The 17,439-nt window shown below is 41.1% G+C and overlaps 1 protein-coding gene across 1 annotated transcript in view; it reads right to left on the bottom strand.

The window, feature by feature from the left end:
* Nucleotides 1-2,885: 2,885 nt before the first annotated feature.
* Nucleotides 2,886-17,439, bottom strand: part of vps54 (VPS54 subunit of GARP complex) — an 80,762-nt gene continuing 66,208 nt past the window's right edge. The window contains exons 19-22 of the mRNA XM_078556528.1: nucleotides 15,242-15,322; nucleotides 13,870-13,977; nucleotides 5,091-5,185; nucleotides 2,886-4,218 (exon numbers count right to left, since the gene is read on the bottom strand). Coding sequence (XP_078412654.1) covers nucleotides 4,113-4,218; nucleotides 5,091-5,185; nucleotides 13,870-13,977; nucleotides 15,242-15,322 — 390 coding nt within the window. The 3' untranslated portion in view covers nucleotides 2,886-4,112. The remainder of the gene's footprint in view (nucleotides 4,219-5,090; nucleotides 5,186-13,869; nucleotides 13,978-15,241; nucleotides 15,323-17,439) is intronic.

Raw genomic sequence — 17,439 nt, 5'->3', positions numbered from 1 at the left:
GGCATTACCTTCACTGAATTACCCCACTATCAGCATTCTGGGGGGGTGGGGGGCGGTTACCATTGACCAGAACCTAAACTGGACTAGCCATATAAATGCTGTGGCTACAAGAGCAGGTCAGAGGCTAGGAATTCAGCAATAACTCATTTCCCGATTCCCCAAAGTATGTCCACAATCTACAACGCACAAGTCAGAAGTGTGATGGAATACCTGCTACTTGCCTGGTGAGTGTGGCTCCAACAACACTTGAAGCTTGACACCATCCAGAACAAAGCAGCCAGTTTGATTGGCACCCTTTCCACAAACATTCACTCCCTCCACCACCAACTCACAGTAGCAGCAGTGTGTACCATCTACAAAATGCACAGCAGGAACTAATCAAGGCTCCGTAGACAGCACTTTCTAAACTGCTACCATCTAGAAGGATAAGGGCAGCAAACACATGGGAACACCACCGCCTGGAAGTTGGCCTGACTTGGAAATATATTGCCGTTCCTTCACTGTCACTGGGTCAAAATCCTGGAACTCTCCCTAACAGCACTGTGGGTGTACCTACACCACATGGACTGCAATGGTTCAAGGCGCCAGCACACCACCACCTTCTCAAGGGCAATTAGGGATGTACAATAAATGCTGGCCTAGCCAATGAAACCCACATCCCATAAATGAATAAAAAAACCATGAGCTAATCAAATGTCAGAATAGGCTCGAGGGGCTGAACAGGAATTCTGACATTCCTCTGGGCTCAAAATATTTGAACAGTGCAGTCATGCTAATGACAGTACTCTAATTATTGCTCTTGGCTCCAGTCAGGTCTCTCGAGTGCTTCTCCAAGCTTGGGAGAGAGGAGGAGCAGAGTTAAAGTTCTGGGCAAACAACTGGTATAATGCACTTAAACCTATATTACATCAGAACAGGGAAGCAACCCTATAATTTTAAATTGATATTCCAATTCTAAGAGCAAAACTCAAGTGCTTTCATTTGTATATAGTGGCAATGGTTTCGTGGGCATCATTAGTTTTAATTCCAGATTTTTATTGAATTCAAATTTCACCATTTGCAAATGGTGGGATTTGAACCTGGGGCCCCAGAGAATTACCCTGGGTCTTCTGGAATACTAGTCCAATGACAATGCCGTCACCTCCTCCCCCATGCATAGAAGCATTTGCAAAGCTAACTGCAAGGGAGTTTCAGCTGCAATTTTTTAGCATTATCTATGTGAAATACCAGTAAACACAAAACCGAAAGTGGTGTCAGGAAACTCGAATCAAAATATCGCCTAGAGACCAAAAAAAAACATTGTAAATTCAGCAACGCCTGCAGTGTTTACAATAAGCATGAGTTCAGAAACCAGTTTGTTCCCATTAGACTGAAAAGTACCAAAGGTTTAGGACAGAGGGTCTAAAATATTTGCATCGGTGGACCACTTAGGCAGGACAAAGACCCCATGGACCACCTACCAGTCTTACCCCGCCCGCTTTTACTTGCCACCTCAAAACCAATTTATGGGAAAAGTGATTCTGCTGATGAGACATCAACAAGGTGATGATTTCTTCCAAGCTGGGGGGCGTTCAGTCTCATGTCTGTCTTCATGTTCAGCAAATTCCTCTGTTTTCAGCCCAAGTGTTGAAAACCTGATCTTGCGATTGTACATTCTAATAGTAATGGAAATCTTGCTTATGTAACTACACTGTTGTTGCTTGTGTTAATGACAACTCGTACCATGCAGATGGGAGCCAGTCTGGTTGTGGGATGTCACAAAAGGGGATGAGAGTTTTGGTTCTCTGTTCTCTCGTACAGCCTGCAACATTGTGTTTCGCACCATTGATTTGCATTTTGATCCAGCCTGTGGACTACCTAGAGAATCACTGGTTTAGGGAACATTCATGCAGCAATCAGGAGATGCCATTGAAATGTCTTTCACTTTAGCAATGCAAGGCTACTTCAGTTAAAGGTGAACTGCAACATATTTAATCCTTTCTGGAAGGAGGTAGTGGTTATATCAGTCAGTTTTGATGCAACAATATTCAGTTATGTTGCACAAGCAGCGCTGATTAGTCCAATTTCTGTTTACAGTTAAACATCTGTTTGCTGTGCCATAGTTCACCTCCTCTATGTCAGCCCACATTGGTAGCTCTTGTTCTTAGCTAGCCCCTGTCCTCTGTGTCCCTTGATAACCTTGGAGCTTGTCTTCTACACCAAACCCCTTCCAAAGTTTGGGGACCTCTATTATAACAAAGATATAAAAGCACTGGTGCAGTGTACATTCACTAAGGTGCTATGATAAATGAGTGGTGAAGTGACTGGACTAGAGGTGAGTTTAAGAGCTTAAGAGTGACCCAATAGAAATATTTAAGATTATGAAGAGTAATGATAAAGTTACAAAATGGAATATTCTCTGCATAAACTGACTGAGCAGAGTTCACAAATAATTAAAGAGAGGATCTGATCATCATCTGAAAAAGAATATTAAGGGTAATGGAGAGAGATTACGTTATGTAGGAGAAATATAGTGCAGTCTTGATTTGGTTGATAGAATGCTACAGCATACAGCACAGCAATGAGTCAATGATTCTTAGTAGTTGTTTAAATTCTACTAAATGACTGTCCTGGATGTCTAAATTATCAGTCTGTTTATAAACTTATAATTGCAAAGTAACTCCCACTTGAGAACTGTGTGAGCATTTCCAGACTGGTAGTAAACCAAAGGTCAGTTAGCAGGTTTGAAGAGAAAGCAAACCTGGGTTCTGGCTATGTAAACGTTACTCAGGCAAATATAATTATCCAGTTTATCAGCGCTCTATAGAGAACAAACAACTTGTACATTCACAGTGGGAGCTAAAAATCATCTCATTACAAAACTACAAAAAAAATCAAAACTTAAATCACTTCGAAGTAACTTTTTTATTTTGAGTGCTCAATTTAAAAACACCAGGATCGGAGAGATACTACTATTAGATATCAATAAACCCTTCAGCAAGCTTGGATTTAAATTAATTGTCATAGCAGCACAAAATGGGAGATGTGGTCAGTCTTCAGTGCCACCAATGTATTATTAGGCACTCAGTAAATAAGGACTTGACTCCTGACAGCACAACCTGTAGCTTTTTGTACTGTAAGAGAAATAAACTTAGGCACTTGAATGTTTTGTAGACATTCACTGCTCACTCTTGATTTCTGATGGCACAAAACTCCCACACAAATGATGGAAACTAACATCAATCTAACACAATTTTGTCAAGGTTTCAAACTGATTAAAAAAAACATATCTTAATCAAAGCATTACATAAAAACCCAGTGAGGCATTTTAAACACAAAAGTGCTTCCCTTAAGCACATATTTCAGAACAGAAACTAGAATCTACCATATGGCAAAAGAAAAGTTCTTAACGTGCTCTAACAAGGGAAAAATATTTTTATTACAAATATAACATCATTGCCGACTTCTGTTTTTTGTTACCGAAGGTGCACTGCAGATTTAACAGTTTAAAATAAACCCTGAACGCTTTGATTTTAAAGCCTGGATTAACAGCAAGCTGTGGGTATCGGAAAATGTACATTTGATATGCAACCACCACACCAAAAGATTTTTAAAATCTATAGAAAGGTCTGTAAAAAAATAAAGCTCCTAGATTATTAGCAACCCCCCCACACATGGATAAGAAACAACCAACCCATTTTCATGAATTGTTAATGTTGCAAGAATTTACAACTGTTTAAAAGGTATTTTATAAACTGTACCATCATTAGCTATGCTTCTATTTTTTTGAACATATAGTGTTATGATTGCACATGAGGTTTAACATACAAATAAGAAGATGCAAAGCATCCTTTAGTGCTACACAGTCTGTCTTCCAGTAAAGCCAGAGGTCATGTACAGTCCTGGTTTTGGTCCACAGAAACTTGAGCCTAGTTTGAAAGGTTTTAAAAATGATGACCAATCAGCTGATCACTGCCCTCGGAAGGACATTTGCTGTAAATCACTCCCCGATTTGGTCTTTACAGATACTGTCTCAGTGAAGGACCATCGTTAAGATATTTCATTTTCTGGGTAGTGAAGATCTAGAATCATCATGAAACACCTTGGCATGTAAAGCAGTCTTCTTCAGAATGTCACCTCTTTGGTTCCCAGATTTCTGTCAAATTTACGTCCAAGTTCTCAAGGCCTTTTAATGCTTGTATGTTTCCAGTGTAAAAAGCGAGATCTGATGCAACAAGCCTGCAGATGAAATGGATTGTCTGGTTATCTTTCACATATACATGGCATGACTCTCGCAGCTAATACAACATTCAATAAATCTTAGAATGACTCTTCCCTCTTCCCCCCAATATCTCTCCGTGGCCAATATTTATACACATAGGTCTATAGCAAAAGAATTTAATTCAATGCTAATTATTAACACTCACGTTCTTCCCCCTGCTAAGTAGTTACAACGTGCAAGCTCTAGAAATGAAGCTGGTTCTTTTGCCGCAAGGATTCTAATGGACACGTTTTAAAAGTTTTAAGTATTAATTTTTTTTTAGTTATTTAAAAACTCATAACTGGTATCCCAATATAACCCCAATGTAACAAGTAAATGGTTCTGTATAGTTTTTAAAATCTGGTTACTCACAGGTGCTGGTCTAGACACGGATTAAAACGTTTTATTTGTGATAAACCCATTTACAGTTGTATTTATTGACTGGCACCAAATTATCACTCTTAAACATGTAACTATATCACTCAAATAAATTAACACTCAAATTTATCAAAACATTTTTTTAAAGCAAAAAAATGTTTTTTTAGTTTTGTTTTAAAATGCCCAATTGTGCTGGTTCATGGCAGATTTTGCATTTGGTGACGTGCCTAAGATGGCGGCTCAATACCACCTTCGAGGGCAATTAGAGATGGGCAATAAATGCTGGACTAGCCAGGGACACTAACATCCCAAGAAAGAATAAATTTAAAATGTGAATGAGCTTGAGCAGAAACTCGGTGGGAGGGGGGGGGAACACAACTCAAAGTAGGCCCAAATGATCACCGATTATGCTCAAACCAGAAAGTACCTGACTGTATTGAGATACATCGCAAGCTAACATAACTGTACAAACCCATGCAAAGGTCCCCCATCATTTACAACATTCAAACGTATCAGCTGCCTCTTCAGGTGAATTTTAAAACTTGAATTGATTCTCAAGAACAGCATCTGGCGGAAAGAGAGAAAGATGTGTGTGAATTATAGTGCTAGATTTTGTCAAGAATACAAAGTTAAATCTCTTGCAGAAGATAGAGTCACACCACTGAACATACTTGTAAATACTCACAGTAATATTTGTGGTGAACTGTATCTCCCCCAAGTGACATTTACTGTGTTAAACATTCTTAAAGCAGTTCAGCAAAGTACAATCATGTGGATAACACCAACTCTACAATCTTCAGATCAACATGTTAATGGAGGTCACTGAATGGCCTTTGGGAGGCAGGATGTGAAACTCACTAATAGCATCAAAACTAGACACTTACCCCAGCATGGGGCAGTGATTCTGCATTCAATTGGTAATTACTGTAAGTGTAAATTACTTCAACTATTAGGAACATTGAATTGGTCACTAATTGTACCATGGCTTTGAGATTCCTAACCTATTTATCTGTAACATTTCTTCCCTATAAAATAATGCAGGCTTGATACATTGAGTTAAAACAATCTCCATATACACAAATAAAAATGTACTTTTATAGCACTCTTTTTAATTTCCTCTGCATTCATTTGGGAGGGTCTCCAGGAACAGAAAAGCGGGGAAGATCAACAAATCTTTGAAGGCGGCCGGACAAGTTGCGAAGTCGTCACAATCTGGGGCAATGACTGCAAAAGCTAATAAATCACACAAAACCTTTTTAAAATAACCGGTTAGGCCTAGCCACAGTACTGTGGATAATCTGTAAATCACCGGTTAGGCCTAGCTGGAGTACTGGGGATAATCTGTAAATCACCGGTTAGGCCTAGCCGGAGTACTGTGGATAATCTGTAAATCACCGGTTAGGCCTAGCCACAGTACTGTGGATAATCTGTAAATCACCGGTTAGGCCTAGCCACAGTACTGTGGATAATCTGTAAATCACCGGTTAGGCCTAGCCACAGTACTGTGGATAATCTGTAAATCACCGGTTAGGCCTAGCCACAGTACTGTGGATAATCTGTAAATCACCGGTTAGGCCTAGCTGGAGTACTGTGGATAATTTTGGCCGCTGCACTTTAGGAAGGATGCAAAGGCGTTGGACAGATTGACCAGATTGAGGGACTTCAGTTAAATGGAGAGACCAGAGAAACTGGGATTATTGTCCTTAGATCAGAGAATGCTTGGGGGAGATTGAAGAGAGGTTTTCAAAGTAGGAGAAGTTTTGATAAAGAAAGACTGCTTTTCCACTGGAAGGAAGGTTGATAACCTGAGAATACCAATTTAAAACAATTGGCAAAAAATCCAGGCGGGGGGAATGGGAATGAGAAAGTTAGGATGATCTGGAACATGCTGCCTGAAAGGGCGGTGGAAGCAGGTTCAATAGCAACTTTCAAAAGGAGGCTGGAGAAATATCCTTGCAAATCTTTTCATTTTCAGTTGCCCAGGACCAAAATGCCCTTGAACTGCTGTTTCAGCAGTTTAAAGGTGAATAAGTGCCCATTTGTGTGTGGAAACCCATGAGACTGGGTATCTTTACCATTTGGTCTCAATTAAGGATAAAACTTGGCTCTCAAACAAAATTCTGAAAATGTGGAAAGATTTTATTTTATTATTGTATTGTATTCACTGAATTTACATAATACTATTATTCATGAACAAAATATGTTTCATTCAATTTTGATCTTCTCCTTAAAGCACTGATTCACTCCACGACAGTCTATACCTTAAGTAGCATCTTTCCATATTAGCTCAGACTATTCCAGATTAGGGGAAGTCTGTCATGTTCCCTGCCTCCATCTCTCGTCCACCCCTACACCGTCCCTAACCAGAGAAGAATTAGGGGGCAAGAATTTCCAATCCAAGAAAGTGTTAAATCCAGGATTAATAATTACCTCCACTGTACCTCATTGCCACATTAGGTAGTGTATTCTGGAAGCAAATTTGTGACACCTACTGGAGTTGAGAATGTGGATATGGGGGTGAGCAGTGGATTGAGTTTAGCTCTAGGCTTCTCATAGTCCAATAGTTTGCCGACACTCATTGTTAAGTCAAAACCATTAACCAAAATAACTAAATTTACTGAATGACCTCCAAATGAAGAGGTTACCAACAATATTTCACTTTTTTGCAGCTTTTACTTTAACATGAATAATAATCAACATAAATTACACATGAATTTAAAATAAAAAAGGTAAATTTCACTTTAAATAGTCGATACAACAAAGATATATCTTACACAACCACAAGCACCTGCATCACTCCCCACACAATTCTGACACTACCTAGCTACAATGTTCCACAATATGCTGCTCTTTATTCATGCAGGATACGTCAGGAGTCCTACCCAGCAACAGCTTTCACCTTTTGAGTTTCATGGGTACGATTATCATCAGCAAGGCACACTTCTACGGACCCTCTCTCCCTCAGGTCAAGACAGTCCCAATGGTGTAGCTATTCAGAGCTCCTTTTCAACCAACCAACAGCACACCAGTTCACAGTTTGGTCACTTCTGGGGAAAATACTGAGCTCTTTAGCATCTCTGAGCCATTCACATAGCTTTCTAGGTTTTAGACCTTCTTAGCCAGCTTGCACAGTACTTCCAAGAACTCCTGTCTCATTTTCTGCCGAACAGAAAAACTGATCTCTTCCTCCTGAGTGATTTGCTGCTTCTCCTCACAAGAAATGTGTGTTCCTCTTTCTGTCTCTGTCTGCTCTCTTTGTGTCTGCATCTGTACGCTGTTTGCCTTTACCCTCCAGCTCCTCTACCTGCAGCTTCCCTATGTGTCTGCCAGCTACATGGCTTCTTTTTTTAAATCTTCCTGTTGGTGCTGCTTCCAGGTCAAGGGTCGCCAGGTCACATGGACCAATATTTCTTCTTATCCAAGAAATTTAGAATTGATCCCTTTACGATTGATGCAAACTCTTAAAAGTACTTTTCAAATATTCTTCAAAACAATTACAGATTCCACAGACCTTTTAAAGAAATTACAAATTTTCCTTACCGTACTGCTACTGGTCAAATGTCGTCACAATACTGACAACCTGAGCCAGGGACTGGCCCACAGGACTGTATTCCAATATAAAGTCAATGCCTTAAGGAATTGGAAAAGGAAGGAGGGGGAAGAATTTAGCCACGCTGCAGTTTTCCATACATAAAATCACATGCTCATCTGCAGATAAAGATGACATGTGTGCCAAATTTGAATTGTGGATTCATACGTATAGTAATACCAAATCTCCTAAAAACTCACTCTGTATTGTATCATAGGAAGGCATTATCCTGAATGAAGCACTGACTAGAACCACATGAATAACTTGCACTGTTACAATTCTCTCTCTCTCTCGATGAATAGTGAAAGTTGCATGGTTACACTTTCACCACAGCAGGTTGAGAGCCAACCTGCTGAAACCAAATTTTACACACAAAGTGAGTTTGGAAGGCTGCTTTGGAGAAAGAAAATATAAACCTGGAGACACAAGTGACAATGACAGCTTTTACTGTGTTACAAAAATATTAAATACAATATTACTCTATATAAAAAAAAATAACATTCAACATTTAGCTCTCTTCGTAGGAGTACTGTGTGCAACCGAACAGAGCTGTACTAAGAAAATAGGCTCAGCTATTATTTCATACCAGTGCACAAATATCTGAAAATGATAAAAAGTGAAAAACAAGGAGCATAGTTGCTAAGCTGTTATTAGAATATATCCATTTGAGGAAAAGAGTTTCATGTAGTTTCGGTATTTAACTTCAAAGATTTAAGGAAATGTGCTAAGATCTGTGGATGAAGAATATTCCACGTACTTAATCCTCTTCTTTCTTGCCTTCACCTGACTGAGCAATACGTTTAACTAGATAAAGTGAGCGGTGTCCAGCCCCACATCCCTACAGGGGGACATGCAGCGGTGACACAATACAACTCACCAGGGTTGTGGTGACACTAGAACAGTGCGAAGATCAGCTACAGAGTCCATCTGCTCAAACTGCACAAAGTTGAATCTGCAGAACGGTATGCTAGTGAATCAAGCCAGTGTTTACAGCTTGCATGTAAGCATGGTTTGAGTCTACCGTGAGCTGCAACACATTTACCATTCTCAGCAAAGCTCTGGCATGCTTTTTTTTTGAGGGGGTGGGCGGAAGACTGAGATTAGCAGAAGGTTGATAATCAGCTTCTTGTGGCTGATAGGTCCCCTAATCAATCAGTGCAAAACTCGCAAGTGTCTGGAGGGCCCCAGGTGCCTTCTTGTTATCTTTTGAAACGATTATGGTCTTTGAAGAAGAGTAAATTGACCTGGAGGAGGATGATGACTTTTCTGTGAAAATGAAACAAAAGTCAGTTTGCAAACTCAGAGTTAGGAGAACATTGACTTCAAGCACAATTTTGAAAGCTGCTCACTCACACATGCAAGCACACATGCAGCAAAAAATCTCTTACAGAAGGATAAAAGCAAAAAACTGCGGATGCTGGAAATCCAAAACAAAAACAAAAATACCTGGAAAAACTCACCCTGGTCCACTCCTCCGTCACCCCCTACACCTCAACCCCTCCCACGGCACCTTCCCATGCAACCGCAGAAGGTGCAACACCTGCTCCTTTACTTCCCCTCTCCTCACCATCCAAGGGCCCAAACACTCCTTTCAAGCGAAGCAGCATTTCACTTGCACTTCCCTCAACTTAGTCTACTGCATTCGTTGCTCCCAATGCGGTTTCCTCTACATTGGAGACACCAAACGCAGACTGGGTGACCGCTTTGCAGAACACCTTCGGTCTGTCCGCAAGCATTACCCAGACCTCCCTGTCGCTTGCCATTTCAACACTCCTCCACCCTGCTCTCATGCCCACATGTCCGTCCTTGGCCTGCTGCAATGTTCCAGTGAAGCTCAACGCAAACTAGAGGAACAGCACCTCATCTTCTGACTAGGCACTTTACAGCCTTCTGGACTGAATATTGAGTTCAACAATTTTAGATCATGAACTCTTTCCTCCATCCCCACCCCCTTTCCGATTCCCCCCCTTTTTTCCCAATAATTTATATAGATTTTTCTTTTCCCACCTATTTCCATTATTTTTTAAATGTATTTCCATCCATTGTTTTATCTCTGCCTTTTAGCCTTTTTCGATTCCTTCCCCCCACCCCACCCCCACTAGGGCTATCTGTCCCTTGCTTATCCTGCTTTCTACCGTTAATTAGCACATTCCTTAGATAATATCACCACCTTCAACACCTCTTTGTCCTTTTGTCTAGGTCATCTTTTGGTTATCTCCACCTATCACTGGCCCTCTATCCAGCTCTACCTCTCCCACCCCCCCCTTAAACCAGCTTATATTTCACCTCTTTTCTATTTTTACTTAGTTCTGTTGAAGAGTCATATGGACTCGAAACATTAACTGTGCTCCTCTCCGCAGATGCTGCCAGATCTGCGGAGTTTATCCAGGTATTTTTGTTTTTGTCTTAGAGCAGGATGTCTGCATGTAAATCAGTGACAAGCAACAATGGTACATGGTACTTCTTAAATATACTTCATTTAACATAAATATAAACTGATTACATAGAAAGAGAAAATGTACAGAGGGACATTTCAACTTACCAGAGGCTTGAAACTTGAATAATTATGGATAACACTGCAAACTTGTCCTGCAGCATGTTTCAGTTTCTGTTGGTGGAACTCTGCTTCATCATTGTCCTTTCAACCATTACACAGGAGAATATTTTGCTTTTTCAGCGATATGTTTATGTACAACACTGAGAGTTTAAAGTTTGGCAACTTCACTCCACTTTAGCTAACTTGTCCCAATGTGTAATGACCATCCTCTATGCATGGGTAGAGGTTTGCTGTGTCAAACCTTGACTCTCAGAAAATGCATAACAGTTGTGCAATACAGTCCCCACCACCCACAGTAAGCTTAGCACAGGCAGCCACCCATCTCACACAACTAGAACTAACCATTTCTCAGTAGCACAGCTCAACACAAAGACACCGCTTAGGGCATATTAAGCACACCAGCTATTTTGGGCAGTTCAATAAATTCTTCACAACTTGTCAATACTCTGTAATTAGCAATTTACACATTGCATTACCATATCTTCTACCTGTGAGACCAGCAGCATTCTGCTGCTCTTTTTTTGTTAGAATGCACAAAAGGCAATAATGCCAGCTGAGTTTCTGCTGGAAAATTAAAGGTGGTTTTATCTTACTTCTATCCCAGCCTCCAGTTGACAAGAACACTCTGAAATATAAAAAGGCAGTATAAAATTTGGAGTTTTGCCAACAGAGGCACTTTGCCAGCTGGTGCAGGGCTAGCTGCCTACTGAACTGTGAACTATTTTTTTGTTCATTCATGAGGGCGTCGCTGGCCTGGCCAGCGTTTATTGCCCATCCCTAATTGCCCTTGAGAACTGAAAGGCTTGCTAGGCCATTTTAGGGGCATTTAAGAGTCAACCGCATTGCTGTGGGTCTGGAGTCACATGTAGGTAAGGGCGGCAGATTTCCTTCCCTAAAGGACATTAGTGAATCAGATGGGTTTTTACAACAATCGACAATGGTTTCATGGTCATCATTAGAGTTTTAATTCCAGATTTTTATTGAATTCAAATTTCACCATCTGCCATGGCAGGATTCAAACCCGTGTCCCCAGAACATTACCCTGGATCTCTGGATTACTAGTCCAGCGACAATACCACTATGCCACCACCTCCCCAGTTGCCTTTGAGGAAGTGGTGTGCTGCCTTCTTGAACCGCTACAGTCCACGTGGTGTAGGTACACCCACAGTGCTGTTAGGGAGGGAGATCCAGGATTTTGACCCAACGACAGTGAAGGAACAGTGATATATTTTCAAGTCAGGATGGTGAGTGACTTGTGGGGGAACTTGCAGGTGATGGCGTTCCCATGTATCTGCTCCTCCTGTTCTTCTAGATGGTAGTGGTCGTGGGTTTGGAAGGTGTTGTTGAAGGAGCCTTGGTAAGTTGCTGCAGTGCATCTTGTAGATGGTACACACTACTGCTACTGAGCGTTGGTGGTGGAGGGAGTGAGTGTTGAAGGTAGTGGATAGGGTACCAAACAAGTGGGCTGCTTTGTCCTGGATGGTGTCCAGCTTCTTGAGTGTTGTTGGAGCTGCACTCATCCAGGCAACTTGGGAGTATTCCATCACACTCCTGACTTGTGCCTTGTAGATGGTGGACAAGCCTTGGGGAGTCAGGAGGTGAGTTACTCTCCACAGGATTCCCAGTCTCTGGCCTGCTCTTGTAGTCACAGTATTTATATAGATAGTCCAGTTCAGTTTCTGGTCAAAAGTAGCTCCCAAGCTATTGATATTGGAGGATTCAGCGATGGTGTTGCCATTGAACGTCAAGGGGCGACGCTTAGATTCTCTTTTCTTGGAGATGGTCATTGCCTGGCATTTGTGTGATGCAAATGTTACTTTCCACTTATCAGCCCAAGCCTGGATATTGTCCAGGTCTTGCTTTATATGGACATGGCCTGCTTCAGTATGTGAGGAGTCGCGAATGGTGAACATTAAGCATTCAGCGAACATCCCCACTTCTGAACCTTTTGATGGAAGGAAGGTCACTGATGAAGCAACTCAAGATGGTTGGGCCTAGGACACTACCCTGAGGAACTCCTGCAGCGATGTTCTGTGACTGAGATGATTGACCTCCAACAACCACAACCAGTCCCACAAGCATTTCCTGCATAGGGGCCGACAGAGAACAGCACCAGGTAAAGTAATGAATATGAACTGGGATGTGTAAGACACAGAAACCATTCGCGTTACTGATCCTCAGAGGCTAGATACTAACAGTGTAAAAACAGCACAAGAGGCTGATTTTCAGATACATTAGCATTCCTAATAACTAACATGCCTTCCTGCCAGGACACCATCCAAATAGCTTGACGATATGCTTCCATCTCAGGTCAGATATCAATCATGTCTTTGGTGTTTTAGTACTTTTTAATTTTAGCATTTTGACTATATTATTAATATACCTCAAATTCTAATATCAGAACTTCTGACAGCACCATTCATGTTTCAGTGCTGTTTGTTGATGAAGGTAGAACAATATCTTCAGCTGACAGAATCCCTTATTGAGGAACCTTTAATTCTGCTGGCAGTCATTTATTTTGGCATATAGATTATATATATATTCGACCAGGCCTTTCTTGCCTCTTTGCCAAAAGGCAACAACTGGTGCAAGATACCGTTCCCCGTGAGCTGGTCATACTCGGGTATTTAACCCAACTGGTATCAGCTTAGGCAGCAAGACCCAGATGTCCATGGAGCACCCACAGCCAATTCTGCCTTCAACTTCTAATCATCCAGCTTTAATCACTGGTTATAATCAGCTGCAGGAACCTGGGCGGATTTCTCTCTAGTTCTGCTCTGGGGCCAATTAGGAGTCTGGCTAACTTCTGTATCTCAGCACTTCACAGTCACCATAGTTCACTACCAGAGCAGCAGGTGCTCGTGAACCTCCACCTGTTCTGTTAAGAAAAGTAAAATAACAATTTCTTTTTGGCAACCAAAAAGAATTAATGGATCAACATGGCATTTTGTAAATTTTGCAAATTGATAATTTACTGATTAATAAATCTTGCTGCTTTGAGTAAGGATAGAAGCGAATATTTTCCTATGTTACAGAAAAGTGGGTTGCTGTGATTTACAATTCCCCATTGTAAAATAAATACATTTATAACATAAAAATGCCGACCTGTGTTTGCTCTGCAGGTAAGACGTCGTGTATAGCTTCATGCATCTTAGCTGTTTGTTTGCAGACATTTCGGAAGCAGGTAGAGGGTACAGGTGCTTTCACTTCATACTGTAGGCAAAATAAAAACTGTAACTTTCACAGATCAATGGAAATTTACCATTTACAATAATACAGGACCATGCAATTAAAACAATCTAACTAGCTGCATTTTAAACTCTCAGTTTGGGGAAGAAGAAACTACCAGCATTGCCAGTATTGCTTTGACATTTTTCCCATTTGCAATGACTGACAAGTCTATGTGGATCTTTTCTGTGACCCTCCAGTCAGTGCATCAACTTCCTCCTTCTCCATTGCTGATTTTACTTTATCCTCCTAGCCTGGTTATTCTTTAATTCCATTAGTCATCAGATTACATAGAACCTCAACTCCTGGGTTCTATTTTCTGCACAGCTACATTGCATCAGAGATTCTTGCACTCGATCCAATTACAGCAAAAAACCCTTCCCCCATCATTCTGTAATAATAAAGGACATTTTCTCAAAAATCCAGACATTCCACAGAGCAAGAGAAAAATGTCACCATTCTGCCTAGCTCTGCTTTACAACCTAACAATCACCCAGCAAAATCACTGGGCATTTCCCTCAAGGAAATCTCTTGCTCCTCTGAGCAAACTACTCCTTATCCTCAGCAATTTCAAGCGCCACCCTAACATCCCCGATCATCCAACCTCACTGACTTCCCACCTTCCTTACATCCCTCAACCTCACCTTCCACATTGAGGGCTGCAGTGGTTGAAGAAAGCTCACTGCCAGCTTCTTTCTCTATTTTGGGATGGTCAATAAATCAGATCTCGCCAGTGTTTCCCACAATCCAAGAACAAACAGTAAACTCCCCTACCCAACCCCCGAACTGCATTATCACATGAGGCGTCAAAAGACCTTGCGTTCTTCTCACTGATACAGCTCTCACACCACATTATCGTCTCCCACCTCCTACACAACTCTTGGCAGTCCAAACTTTTCAAAAATTGTCTTCCACTCTTGAGGAAGAAAACTGGAGTTACAACTCTCACTGACCTTAACAGCCAACTGAACAATTGCAATGGGGGTGATCTGGAACCAGATCCCAGAATGCCTTTTTAACAAAGGAAATTAATTATGAAGTGTGACTAGAACTTCATTGCTGATTCACTCCCAATTCCCCACTGCCCCACCCCGACAAAAGACAACAGAAGCACAACTAACTCTGTTTCTATAGCGAGACTAAGTTTCTAACTTGGACTGAAAAATAATTAACAGAATCATTTGAAGCTGACAGTGGTTTCTTGAGCACAACAAAAATATATCCAGAAAACCAAAACTGCTAATTTTACCTTAGACAAAGTTTTGTCACAGAGATTGTCCATGATTGCAACAAGCTTTGCCACGATTTCAGATATATGGTCATTATAATCCTTTAAAAGAAAAGGTTTTGCATTTATTTCACGTACAAATATATCGTATATGCAGAAACTAGCTACTTAGGCCTAACTTCATGCTTTGCTCAAAAAGATTGAAATAACCACACTGGGCTGGATTTGCATAATCTAAAATGGTGGAATGTTAACATATCCAAGCTGTCTTTAATAACCCAGCTACACTGCTCATTTCTAAAATTCCTTAATAAGGGTGCAGGGGAGAAAGAGCCAGGAGGGAAAATGAATGACAATATGTAGTGGAAGAAAAGCTGATATTTTCATATTTCCCTCTTGCAGCGCATTTATCAGAAACTGCAGCTACAGAAGCTGATCTTGTAAACAACTCAAATGCAGTATTAATGCCTCCATCTTGATCCCAAAAGAGGAAATATCTCAACAGCCCAGAGGCAATTTGCTCTCATGAACTTGGGGGGGGGGAAAACTCAAGCGATATCAGTGTTACTCTCAGTTTCTCAAACCTTCACAGTTTTCCAAAGCTTTTTGCGATGTTTGATTCCTTGTAGAACATTGTAATTTTCTACTTTATTGAACAACTCCTAAGTCTATACCAAAAAAAGGATTAATTTTACATCTCTTTCAGCAAATAATTTTGTAAGGATTTTACAGGATGTGGCAGAAGTGGCTGGAGGCCAACAAGCTTTATATGTTATTCATGAGAAACTGCAAACTGAGGCGAGTAATGCAGGGGAAGACACAAAATAAAACAGCCCTGCTGGAAACAATAAGCACCTGGAGGCCAGGATTAGTAACTTGCTCGTCCTGCTTTCTACCCTTAATGTCACCATTAGCACATTCCATAGCTAATATCACCACCGTCAACACCCCTTTGCCCTTTTGTCTATGACATCTTTGGCAATCTCTTCTTTGCCTCCACCTATCACTGGCCCACTATCCAGCTCTACCTGTCCCACCCCCCTCAACCAGCTTATATTTCAAAACAAAAATAAAAATACCTGGAAAAACTCAGCAGGTCTGGCAGCATCTGCGGAGAGGAACACAGTTAACGTTTCGAGTCCGTATGACTCTTCAACAGAACTAAGTAAAAATAGGTGAAATATAAGCTGATTTAGGGGTGGGTGGGGGGGGAGACAAGTAGAGCTGGATAGAGGGCCATTGATAGGTGGAGTTAGCCAAAAGATGTCCTAGACAAAATGACAAAGAGGTGTTGAAGGTGGTGATATTATCTAAGGAATGTACTAATTAAGGGTAGAAAGCAGGACAAGCAAGGTACAGATAGCACTAGTGGGGGTGGGGTGGGGTGAAGGAATCAAAAAAGACTAAAAGGTAGAGATAAAACAATGGATGGAAATACATTTAAAAATAATGGAAATAGGTGGGAAAAGAAAAATATATATGAATTATTGGAAAGAAAGGGGGAGAATCGGAAAGGGGGTGGGGATAGAGGAGAGAGTTCATGATCTAAAATTGTTGAGCTCAATATTCAGTCCGGAAGGCTGCTAAGTGCCTAGTCGGTAGATGAGGTGCTGTTCCTCCAGTTTGCGTTGAGCTTCACTGGAACAATGCAGCAGGCCAAGGACGGACATGTGGGCATGAGAGCAGGGTGGAGTGTTGAAATGGCAAGCGACAGGGAGGTCTGGGTAATGCTTGCAGACAGACCGAAGGTGTTCTGCAAAGTGGTCACCCAGTCTGCGTTTGGTCTTATATTTCGTCTCATTTCTATTTTTCCTCAGTTCTGATGAAGAGTCATATGGACTCGAAACGTTAACTGTGTTCCTCTCCGCAGATGCTGTCAGACCTGCTGAGTTTTTCCAGGTATTTTTGTTTTTGTTTCAGATTTCCAGCATCTGCAGTATTTTGCTTTTATCTTAGTAACAGGAGGTTCTGTTACACAATACAAGTACAATACATCGTGTGATGAACAAGGATAGGTAAAGGCCGTCATTTTGTAATGATGGAAAACTTCAGTTAACCGACTATAAACTGGGTACGGCTTACTGCAAGTGAGAGAACAGAATCAGAACTAGAATAGGGTTGCTTTTTGACCCAATGGATCAAGGTCCCCACGAGAAAGAAACCATCTCTAGACCCAAGCCCATAAATTACTGAGCGATTTTAGTCCATAAAAGCTTAAT

This window comes from Cetorhinus maximus, chromosome 14, assembly GCF_964194155.1.
Source record: "Cetorhinus maximus chromosome 14, sCetMax3.hap1.1, whole genome shotgun sequence".
NCBI lineage: Eukaryota > Metazoa > Chordata > Chondrichthyes > Lamniformes > Cetorhinidae > Cetorhinus > Cetorhinus maximus.
The sequence above is the reverse complement of the archived record's forward strand: the minus strand, read 5'-3'. Positions and strand labels throughout refer to the sequence as shown.